We start from the raw sequence: 12,702 nt of genomic DNA, 5'->3' as shown, positions 1-12,702 counted from the left end.
CAGTGCTTTTAGGTGAAAAACAGAAAAACATGACAAATAGACAATTGGTAAAAATAGGGGCAAACAGAGAAAAACAGTCATTTATATGACAATTTTTGAAGACATGAAATGGTAACATGAATTGATGAAGCACAAGCACAATAAAGGGATCACAAGACAAACAGTCAGTGCATCAGTGCATTAGCATTGCAAAGCAACATGAAGCAAGAGCACCTCAGCTATGAATCCATAAACTTGAAATATACACAGATACAAACATATAACGACAAACCACATACCAGACAGAGAGAGAAACGCTGACACACACACACACACACACACACACACACACACACACACACACACACACACACACACACACACACACACACACACTACAAGACAACAGAGAAACAGAGAAGGAGCAAAGCAAGACAGCATTCTGTCACATGAGCCAGTGCATCTTAGCCATGCTCCACTGCAACCAGCACATCAGTAAGTGATGCATGCATGCTCAAAGCAGGGCTTTACATTTAAAAACACACCAACGACAGCCCTCTTTGAGATGACTTTTTCCATGCATGCCTAAAGGGATCTCTCTAGCCCCTTTGTATCGGACAGGGAGGCCCTGTTAAGAGTTCATCCCACGCAGGGGGGAAGTCGAATGGGGAGGTAAAAAAGAGTGGGAGAAATGGTGGTGGTGGTGGGAGGAGAGAGGCCGGTTTCGGCGGCTTTCCTACCCCAGCCAGGGCACTGGGCAGCAGGGGTGGGAAGTACCTTCCGCTCAGGGGGCGACTGGGCAGCCGCAGACGGAATTGGCTGCCAGTCATTGGACTTGAGGTGGTAGAGCTCATCAAACTTGAGACTGATGTCCTCGATAGAGAGCTGCAGCAGGTCCCAGAAACCTGCCAGGTCCTGGGCTGTGGGCCGGGGGTTGGCATTCACATTCTGACCAAAAGAGGGAGAGGGGGGTGAAAATGAATGATCAACCAAAGAATGATGGGGAGAGAGGACACAGTTAATGTTGTTGTGTAGAACCTAAGAAATACAGTATATTACTTAATGATGGTTCAAAGAAGAGCTTTAACTATATTCAAAGGCTGCTGTGGCTATCAGCATGCACTGTTGCTAAAAAAAATGCTGGCACTCAGATGGCAATTAGCACACACTCTTCCTATTCAACAGCTGATGTATTCTTTAACTGAGATTTTACCTGCAGAGCTTTTTGTTGCTATGATGAATTGCACATGTTATGCTTGAGGCCATGGATGAGGCACTCAGCTTAGCCAGAAATATGATATGAATTTGTATTCACATTTTTATTTATTTATTCATTCATTCCATAATGCACATGCGAGAAACTTTGTATATGTGTAATGGAAGTTGGAGAAAGACCCATGGGGAAGGGGCACGTTAGGGTTAAGGAACATTAAAAAAAGATTCATGAGTATTTTATTTACCTCTCTACCTCTGTTACAGCTGTAATAGTCAGGCTACATCACATGATGCATACATTTATTTATATTTATTTTATTTGTTAAGAGAATGTCAAATATGTGTTTTATTTGTTATTAGATTCAATGTTGTTTTCTTTTTTTGTATGTAACCTTCTATGTCAATCTTTCATTGCACTGATATTTGTCTTGCGGCACTGACAGCAGTTATTGGTTGATGTATAGCTGCAAGATGTGTCAAAAATAAATAAAAACAATTGGTCAAAAAAAATTAAGAAGAAAAAAAAAATACATTATATTAGAGAGTAAAAAGCATCACAGGACAGGGGAAAAGCTGCATCTATGGAGTGGTTTCCCTACAACTGAACTAAATTAATTTCACACAAGCCAGCATGTAGTGCAAAATAACACCTTATCTTTGAATCAAAATGTAAAAATACCCATAGGCTTTTATTCTGCTTCCTCTATTTGTTAGACTAAGTGTAGGCGGCCCATTTTACCCAGCGTTACAACCAGCTGGGATTTAGCTAGTCAGAGCACATTACCCTACTACATGTCTATTGTACTGCTTGTTATTGAGTGTGCATACTGTACGGGAGTGAAAAACACATTTAACACTCAGCACTTGGGCTATGGCTCCTGACAAATCAGCCTTTAAATGGCTGCTTGGCCTAGGAGTTGCACAAGAAAACAAAACATAGAAATGAGTGAGTCTACTTTGAATGAATTCATGCTCATCTGCAGCAGAGGTGGATCAGGTATGTCATTAAAAACAAATAATGATAAAATAAATCCAATATATACAATCATACTCAACTTTATTTGAGAAGATGCTGCCAGTAAAAAACTAGGCTACATTTCTAAAAATACTCCTAGTCCTAGTTGTGTCTATAATGTGAGAATCAGGGCAATGGGTGGGGTATCAGCGGGTCAGCTTTTGTGGGTCACCACTCCCATAACCACCCATGCCAGTTTTTTTTTGTGGACCTGGTTTGAAACAGCTGAATAACATGCAACAAAATTCCTTGGGCCAGACTCAGACCAGTGAAGTTGTGGTTCATAGTTGGCGCCCCACACTCCCAGACCACCCAGCACCCCAAAAAAGGTGTTTACTGGCAGCTTATTACTGCACTACACCTCTGCACTGCATTACTCACATACTGCACTTGTCTTCAAGTGCTGCTCTTTCCATATTGATCACTAGAGGGAGCCATTTCACAGCTCAATTCTTTTGTTAAACTGAACTCCAGACGCAAAAAGGATCACAACAGAGCTTTGTTGTTTTTAGTGACATAGCAATACTGAAAATGCTATAAATGCTTCAACATAGACAATCAAAATAAGCCCAAACATTGAGCCAGAGAAATACAAGAAGGACATTCATCCTTTGAAAATGTCAACAAAAAGAGATGCAATCATCCCGCATCCAGCGTCGTATTAAGATTAAAAGTAACAACAGACTAACCCCCCCACTTGTTTACAAACAGCTGACACTGTTTGCCAGTCTGTGCAGGCTTTACACAAACCATAAACAGATATAAAGTAAATCCTGCTCTGACTTCTTTCCCCTGACACAGCCACAGTTTGTTATTCTTTGGGCAGACTGGCTTTGTTTGTGCAGGCTTCACATTTTTCTTCATATTTAGGACGTTGCATTCACTGCTGTGGTGTCCAGATATTTGGGGAAAAACACATGCTGTGCTGCTATACTGATAACAGACCCGAGAAGCTATGGACAAGCAGTTATTACAATTATTGCTTGTGATTACCTTCCTAACTAAGTGAATTCTTGGACAAGATATGCTAAGTAGCTTCTCTGGAGAGCTACCCAGTATGTATTGTGCAAAATATTATTACAAGTTTAATCATTGCTAAGCAAACTAAATCACACACTTATGCAAATAAGGTGGCTTAAATAATCAGGTATATGCTACAGTGATCAATCCATACAAAGCATTCATTGTTGATATGCCTACCTAACGCCAAATGATTTCTTCACAGTGAAACATCAACTGTGTCAATAATACATTAACATAATGCAATGCATAATGCAATTAACAGTGGCTTCAAGTAGACAGTTGATGTGGCCATATGATCTCGTTCTCTCATTTCTCTTGTGGTTTCTTGCTACCTGACCTGAGTCTGATGGGCCGTGTCACTATCAGGCTACATGTCTGCATTAGGTCATTTTGTTACACACAGCTTCAGGATAGGTTTGGTCAACTTCACATACAATCTATTTAGCTAATCTATTTAACAGTTGCATGAGAAAAAAGACAGAGAATATAGAAGATCTCTATTTTTTCAAATTACCTTTTCAATCTTTTATTGTAGATTTTAAAAAATATATTTAAAAAAAAAAGGAAGAAAAAAGACTGATTGTGTAGACACATATTCAGAGTGAACAGGGAGTGAAGTATTAATGTACTCAGGTTGATTATGGGGTCGATGTATTCGTATTTTCTAGGAATCACTCCTTTCAGTTTATTTTTTTGTTTATCAGTATTGGACTGTTAAAAAAGAAAAAAAGTATATGAGATGATTAAATATTTGAATTTTATTTGCTTTGCTGTCTCAATAAAAGCTTAATCAAAAAATGTCTTTTTAGAGATGTTTTTTTCTTGCCACGGTGACGGCTTCGGAAGACCATAATGACATTGTAAAATGTTTAATTGTATCTGTAAGTGTAAAGGCATGTTACGTTTCATTTACCAGCCATGATCAACATCTGGCCAATATTTGGGAAGTTGAGTTTCACATCTACAAAAAGGTTAATCAGATTTATTTGAGATGCTATAGTGATACAGTGTCATGTGCTGGTAGTTGGCTACAGTTTGTAAAATGCCATTTCCAGTAAAACACGTCATTGGAGAGGAATGGCTTATTGGCTTAATATAAGCTCCTTGTATTTTGCGCTGGTGGGCCACCATGCCTTATACTGTGTAGGCCTAATATGCTGTGTATCATGGCTGTTCCAACATTAGTCAGTGTTCATTTGTGTGAAAGCCTTTATGTGTACTGAGGTGATCATGTATTGCAGAAGATAGAATTTCAAACGTACTTTAGGTTTAGTTCGATCTCAGAAAATGTGGGTTTTGGTTTCATGCCTGTGCTGACAAGGAGAGTGGAAGTGTCACAAAAAGGCAATATACACACCAAGTTTTGTTCACACAGTCCCCGAAACTGCTGGAACTTCTGGGACATTAGGAGCTGGGCACATCCGACTGCACTGCGAACCTTCCCCAGCACTGGAGAGAAAACAAAAACCAACACATATAAATTATTACAGCAGGTAGTGAAACATTTCAGTGTACTTTGCAATGTCTTGCCCAACTAACTTTACAGGGTGGCATGAAGAGAATGACAGTGTATGGGACAACGTTATCCTCTTTATATGCATCTAAGTTTATATTAATACTCTAGCCTGCTGTCCATCAGTGGTCACTACGCTTGTCTGTCGCTGTGTCAAAACTAGGACAAACATCTGCCCAGACAAAATTGGGACTGCTGATCGCTGGATTGCAGTGTTATAGCAATGTGATTATAGTATGGGGAGATCGAGCTCTAGTGTACAGATTTGCATCAGATTTGAATACTGACTACTTTACTGTATAAAAGGTCAAGGACATTTGTTTGAAAAAAAGAAAAAACATATGGGCTTATGAGACACAGAGCCTTGTTCATGCAGTGATGTGCTTCTAATATGAACCGAGCATTCAAACTTCCCCTCTGTTTGTTTGTTTATGTGTGTGTATTTGTGTGCTGATGTTGGAGCACTGATCTAATCTGGAGGTTTAATCAGTTCCAGAGTAGATTTGTGTAATTCAGGGGATTACAGGCCTGCTTGTGTGTGGTAACCCCAGGTATTACAGCCTCATCCCCTCCATGCTGAGAATGTCTGATTGTAGGGCCGGAGGAAGAACCCCAGAAGAGAGCACAGCCCTATAACTGAGCTCTGAACCACATGGCGAGGTCAGACAGCAATAGACCTCTGGAAGGAGGCTGAGGATGCGGGGTTCATTCGAAGGGCTTGCATATTTGGACTTTAAGCAATGCTTTGCTTGTACATTTGGCTACGTTCTGCTATTTCTGGGCCAAATAACTTAGTGTAACTTAGGAGATGGATATTTATTGTGCTAACCCAAGAGAACGTCTTTAAAATGTGATTGGCCATCATCATTTCAATAGAAATAGATCACACTATTATTAGTTTTGTATCTCTTTCCGCAAATTAAACACACCTCTGTATCCTTTTTGTTTATGTCATAAAATCTTGCGCAAGTATTTTAGTGAGGGTAGAAAACAGACTGGATTATGCAATGATCACCACAATGTACGAGCTGGCCAGATGAACTTGTCGAAACTTTGACACAACTTTGTTCACTTTCTCACAATACAAACACGCCTGGAGTGGGAAACTTGGGAGGCATAGAGACAAAGAGGTCTGGGACCAGATGCATAAAACTCTGTGTAGACTAAAACTGTGTGTACGCACAAATACAGAAATATGCATTTGCATTCTTTTTTCATTTTATTTATAAAGCCATGCATACGCCTGATCCTGTTTTATAAATCTTCATCATCACTGCATCATGCTCAAGCCTTATTTCAACTCCCACGGTCCGCCATAAATGGATGTAGAAACACCCTTAAATATCAATTTACATATCAATATTTGTGCCCCTCCACCACTCAATAGACCTGTAAGAGAGAAATACAGGAAAGAAAGTGCAATTTTACTGACTGAGTTGTATCAGCCAGGCTCTCCAGCAGTGCCTGAGCAGCCGTCAATACGCATCCATACCGCTAACTCATGACATTTCTGCAAACCATGATCATTATTATTATTATTAAACATCAGGAGGATGATCAATGATTCATTCATTTCACTTCTTTTGAACTGACTTTACAAATTACTTCACAGGATAAAATTAAACGATCACTAACAGGGAGATGAATGTAAATAAAAGTAATGATGAGTTCATCTCTCGTAAATAATTTGAAATCAACCTTATAAATGCACCCTTGACTGACATTTTACAGAATGCTGTGTAAGCTGCAAAGAAAAAGCCTGATGGCACAATCAGTGAAACTGGCAAATACCCTAAAAACCATTTTATCCCTCTTTCACCTTATATTTATTCTTGTTCTCATTACCTCACCTGCAGCTATCTCAGCTAAACAACACGTATATGAGTACACATCATTTGTGCATCTGGCCCCTGGGGTTATAGTGAGTGCCCCGGCATTCTTACCCTCCTCTGAGAGCTGGTTATCTTTGGTCTCCTGCTCCATCTGTTGGCACCAGCCTTCCATGCGTCCCGTCTCGGCTTGCAGCAGCTTCAGGAACCAGTGGCCGTCTCTCCGACACAGCGTCCCCCCTCCTCCGCTCTGGGGAACACTGTTGTTACTCCCATTCCCACTCTCCAGCCAAGGGTCTGGAGGAGGTAGAGATGAGGGGTCTAGCGCTGGGTCCAGACTTTCTGAAAAGGAGGAAGAGCTACTTCGTGTGGTTGAGCGGTTGAGAATCTGCCTGGGCGGTGGAGGTGAGGAGGTGTCACCAGTAGCGTCTCCGTTGTCTAAATAGTCCTGTCCAGGTGGGGAGCTTGTAGATTGGCTGGCACTGTTGACCATAACTTTCTTTTCAGATTGTTTGGCGTTGTTGATATGGGAGATGACAGGGATGTCCTGTGTGTCTGAGTCCATTTCTTGTTTTGAGGCCATGCTGCTGGAACGACTGAGCCTGAAATAAAGGGCGAGACTCACTGTTACAGATGGGCCTTTTCAAGAGAACAATTTTCCCAATTTAGTTTTCTGTGTTCACCGTTATGTGCACAACAATGGACAAACAAAACAATAAATTATTCAAGAATGATGTCTCCGTTACAGGAACAAATACGTAATGCTTAGTTGCGACACAGAGTCACTTCTGCTGATCAATAAATGAACAGAATCGATCCAAGACTGGGCTGTGATATGAATGCACTCAGACTCAGTGGGAGTCTAGCTTCTTGTTTTCACATAGCAAATCAAAAAGTAGGCTGAACATGAATGCTGTCTGACTCAATATCATTTCCATTTCTTGTTATAACTCAGGAAATGCTTACAAGTGGCGATTAAGTCAGATAAGGAAATATAATAAGTGCATGACTGAAGAATCTTAACCAATTTTAGATATGGACAAGAACAGCAGAAGACTGGGAAAGCGCAGGGTCAAAAGCAGCTGAGGGATCATAGTATAGCACAAATGAGTATACAACAACGAAAAAACACAAGGAAGGAGGGGGTAAAAATGAACAGAGGAACTCTTGTTTAGCTGATAAAATACCAGGAAGGAGTCAGAGCAGCTGCTACACACAAACACAAAACGCAGCATGCAAAACTAAGAAAATACAGGAGGAAGGCAGTATGAAACTTCCTGGAATTCAAGACATTACAAGCACAGAATGCAAACTACACATCAATAACCTAAGAATAAGTCTCAGATATTCAGTAAGCAGAGACACGTTCAAATAGTAAAAGCTCATGCCAGGAATCCACTTAAACACCAACAGTACAACACACAAGGATAGATTTCAGACAAAAACATTCACATTGCTTTCACATCTACATAGCTTCTGTAAAGGGAAAGAATGGTCAGAGCAGTGTGTGTGGTTGTAATATAAATTCCTCACGTTGTTACAAGGACAGGAAGAGGACTTACTGCCACCCGTCCTCCACCTGTACTCCAATTGACTGAAATTTGGCCAATGGTGGGGTCTCCTCTCGTGGAACTTCCTGAATACAGTCAACCTTAAAACAAATAGTGAAACAGTGAAATTAAAAAAGCATAATCACTAAAAGAAACAAAAATGAGGAATATTAGCTCAAAAATCCCCCAATTCTAGCTCACGAGTACAGTTGTGCAGGGCTTTTAATTTGCCAAGTGACAAACCAAAACATCAGAGGAATAATTCAGAGAAAATCTGTATAATTTTGCGCTTGGTTTTCTATTAAGTGTCACGATTAATGGATTTCGCTGACAGAGCTCTGCTAATATGCAGGGTCTGCAAAATGGAGAAAAGGGCTGTTATTTCAGTACAGACAGAACAGAAAGTTAGGGTCTGGGGGAACGCAAACTGCAATGCATTTTCGGTCTGCTACAGCACAGTATGCAGCCAACTCTAATGATAGAGGGATGTTCACCCAAATGAGACCTTTAGCTTGCATGCACAATTTTGGGCTTGAGGTGACACACTCAGACATAGCTCTACACCACAGAGGATTACTGTTAAAAATGATCTTTTTCCCTGGATTAGAGCTCATAAGGCAGAACAAGCTACACTTCAGAAAACAGTGACTTGGTACTACAACCCCAGGAGGGCCATGATGAGAGGTCTAAAACAATAAAAACAGTCAGGAGGAGCAGAAATGAGCATTCTCTATCGTGGTTCTATGTTCCCTGTGTTAGCATGAGTCAATATAACAGCCCTGATTCAACTGCACCAGCCCTCGACAGTGCTACAGTCCCATTGCCTACCTGTATGCCAATGGAGGACAGCTTCCGCCTGGGAACTGGCGCCACTAGGGGCTCCTCTGCCACTAGATTCCCTTTGTTTACTCCTGATTTAAGTGATTCATGCTGAACTACTGAGTCACTTGTCTCAGTGGAAGCATTAGTGGTGGTTGGGGCGATTGGATCTCTCGCGGTGGCGATGGGAGTGGGGATGATGTGTGGAGGGCGGGGAATGCCCCGGGCCAGACTGTTGGCACGGGTGCTGTCAAGGCTGTCAGAGGAGTTGCTATGAGCGTGGCTTGACTGGCTGTTGACCTCCGACCTCCGGTCCTGCTGGTCCAGGTAGTTGTCCTGTGCTGACTCTGTGCTGCTCTGTACTGTCACAGAGATGTAGGGTTTGGAGGTTGTGCGTGGCGGCACTGGTGGAGGAGCAGCCTTCTTACAGGTGGTTATGCATGTAGAGACTGAAGGGGAAAAGGGGAAACAAGAGGAAGAAAACATGAGAAAGAGAGAAACAAAGGAAGAAGGACAACAAATGATAGAGGCAAAGATGTTTTAGCAGACCTTTGAGTCTAATCATATCCAGGCAGTAAACTCAAAACACAAGAACAAACCTTAGGACTTCCCAAATATTCAACTATTTGTGGCAGCCCACCACTATTAACAATCTGCCGCCACATTTAGATTTTCTTTTTTGCATACTCTGGGCACAGAGGGAGCAGCAGAATGCCAGGTCAGTGAAAGGGAAACTATTCATTGTGTTGAAGTTTGCATTCCCTTGCCTCTGTAGCAGCTGCTCCTTTTGATCGCATCAGCTGTGATCAGATTGACTTAACAATTATTTACCCTGCAACTCCCAACTCCACAAACAGCTGCGGAGGAAAAAGATCTCATGAAGAGTTCCGCCTGCGCTGTATTCACGGACCCGCAAAAACATTGGAATTTCGAGAGCAGACAGAATCATTCAAAGGACAAACACACACATACATAGGAAAAAAATACATAGAAAATTTGCTGCCCCCTTTACCTGTCAACCACCGCCAAACATAGATTCCAATTCTGTGGGAGACATTGATCCAATTACAGAAGAGGTACTAAAACAGCTCAAAACATCGCCCTAATTGCTTGTCAGCATCATTCTGGGAGATGACAAACAAGTTGTCTCAGGATGTCCACATCATAATGAACATGAAAACACAGGGACATTGTTGCATGAAAGCTGGAACACCATCAGAATCAGTGAGGCATCCCGTAAAGTGGAAAATCAAATAAGGCAGGACATAGAACAAACATACCGTTTGAGACAGGTGACTAAATGAAAATCACACACACTCTTCACTTTAAAGCCTCGATCATGAGACAGATGATGAACTCACTGAAGCAATTAGTTGACCATCTGACTCTGAAGACCGAATATGGTTGAGAAGCTGAAGGAGGACATTTATCTGCACCACTCCCTAATGTCAGACCAAATATGCCCTCCAGTTTTAAAGGACAATAGGAAGGTACATCAACCATAGAGAGAGAGGAGGGAGAGAAACAGATGTTACATCCATATTTCTCAGGTTTTTTTTTTTATTTAATGACTGTTATCAAAGTCCCTGGTATGAAATACAGAAAAAAGTCTGACACCAATGACAAATGAGCTGCCAAAAACTGAGGCAACTGACAAAACTATACAAAAAATTGGACACAAAGTACTAAGCTTTGTATTGGATTATTTTACACTGCTTAGTGTCATGGTCACATGGAAGCATGTAGGGTTAAATATCTATGGCTGAGCTTCTTACAGTGGGAACTTTTATGTGGGCTTAAATGAAATCCACACAGCGTGAGTCCAGCACTCAACATAAAAAGCAGATTTTTTTAAACACAAACAAAACTCTGTGAAAAACCTCCCTTCATTGCTCAGTCCTCTGCCTGTCTGACTACATTATTCCACTAGCAGCAGAGCCACTCTTATCCATCAACCAAATCAATTGTCTGTGATGAGGTCAATGGATCCTTTTACGGTCAGAAGTGTATCAGCGTGAGCAGAAATAAACAACCTGTCTGTGAGCAGGAATTCTTCCAAAGACAATGAATCACAAGTTTATGTGCTACAAATGAAAACTACAACTGTATGTGGTTGAGACATTACAGGCTTCAGTCATCTAGATCATTTCCAAATGAAAATAAGACTGAATTCTCGTGTAGATTATATGAAGTCTGAAAAGCTCTTCTGTTGCCTATATGAAAATCCAAAGAGTCTTTGATGCCTTCAATCAGCAGACCACAGGAATTGCCTCATGCTGCATATGTACATAGTAAATGTAGAGTTCAATGCTGAATCACTAAAACCTATAATCTAAACAGGGAATTTTTTTGTAACACTATGAACCCTGCGGCTACTATATGATCCCTTAAACAGATGCTTTACTCAACACCACACTGGAAAGAACTGTGGAAAGTTGATGGAACCTGTACAAGACCATAGAAAAGTTAGTACAGAGAGGGACAGATGATATTTTGAGGCTGAGCAAGGAGAAATTAAGTTTGTTTAACTCAAAGCAGTTATGGCAGCACAAGGTACTTCAGCCTTTTATTAAATAAATGTAATAATTTCATTTGTGGATACAGAGTCTGTATTTGCTGCCTTTAACGTATTTGCTTACGAATATCAGTTTATAGTGAGGATTGCACCTCAATAAGAAAATCAGTGGGACAGTTTGTGCTTTCATAGTCTGATATTAACATCAAATATGCTTCCATCTGATGAAACTGTGGCAGGAGCAATTTTAGTGTCAGGGATATGAATTTAATCAAATGATTTTGTAATGAAATTACATGGTGTGTGTCTTTGGATGTCACTTACAAGCAGAACCATAATCTGTGCACAACACCAAAAACAAAATAAATTTGTCTATGGGCCATTCCATTGGCCATGAGTTCATTTACACTAATATTCCCCTATCATTATGAATATGACAATATTTTTAATTTGATACAGGTCATGTAAATGGCATATTCCGTTTGGACTTTCCAGATTGGCCTTTTTTCTGAAAGTATGTCTTTCGATGAAGATGTGTGGGAATTGCTGATATTATTCAGGTATCAGGGGCCTTCTTTCGACATGTATAACATAGTTTGTGACACATGCCATCTTGCCCATTTGTCGTCAGCTCTGTGCGTTGTTGTGGACGCGTGGTACACAAACCAGTTTTGTAAAACATGCATACCTAAAAGAAAAGTCCATGTTTTTGGTTTCATATAGTAACAGAGTTACTTTCAGACATTATGAAAGATCTGGATATAGACATATTTTTGAATGTGCATGGATTTTACAAAGTCAACACTTTTAAGAAGGTGGTTGAAGAAATGAAAGTGGAAGGCTGCATTTGCATGGCTGAACAAGTCTGATATCTGATATGAAAAATGGTAGTGATCTTGGAAGGGAAAAAATCCCTTCATGATACAAGTACCCCAACACTTTCACTTTTCCATATTCTGACATGAAAACAACATATTAGAGAGTATTAACTGTAATATGCATGTCTGCATGTAAATGGGAATATTATTGGAATATTAATTTTCATTAGCCACGTAAACAGCTTATTAATAAATTGTGTTTTTCAGATTAAGGGCAAAAAACAGACTATTTTTTGCATATAAAAGCAGTTATATCGACTCTGGTAACTGGGCCATACCTTTCTGTAAAGCTCAGCCATTGTGTAATAAAAGGTGTTGTACTCAAAATGTACAAGCCCACACAGACACATAATCACCAGACTTGAG

At 40.5% G+C, this 12,702-nt stretch overlaps 1 protein-coding gene across 1 annotated transcript in view; it reads right to left on the bottom strand.

Moving 5' to 3' along the window:
• The window catches only part of dlgap4b (discs, large (Drosophila) homolog-associated protein 4b), a 32,571-nt gene that overhangs the window by 1,887 nt on the left and 17,982 nt on the right, over nucleotides 1–12,702 (bottom strand). Inside the window, exons 7-11 of the mRNA XM_042501462.1 lie at nucleotides 8,953–9,392; nucleotides 8,137–8,225; nucleotides 6,689–7,176; nucleotides 4,590–4,681; nucleotides 757–927 (exon numbers count right to left, since the gene is read on the bottom strand). Coding sequence (XP_042357396.1) covers nucleotides 757–927; nucleotides 4,590–4,681; nucleotides 6,689–7,176; nucleotides 8,137–8,225; nucleotides 8,953–9,392 — 1,280 coding nt within the window. The remainder of the gene's footprint in view (nucleotides 1–756; nucleotides 928–4,589; nucleotides 4,682–6,688; nucleotides 7,177–8,136; nucleotides 8,226–8,952; nucleotides 9,393–12,702) is intronic.

The sequence above is a fragment of the Plectropomus leopardus genome, chromosome 2 (assembly GCF_008729295.1).
Source record: "Plectropomus leopardus isolate mb chromosome 2, YSFRI_Pleo_2.0, whole genome shotgun sequence".
Classification (NCBI taxonomy): Eukaryota; Metazoa; Chordata; class Actinopteri; order Perciformes; family Serranidae; genus Plectropomus; species Plectropomus leopardus.
The sequence above is the reverse complement of the archived record's forward strand: the minus strand, read 5'-3'. Positions and strand labels throughout refer to the sequence as shown.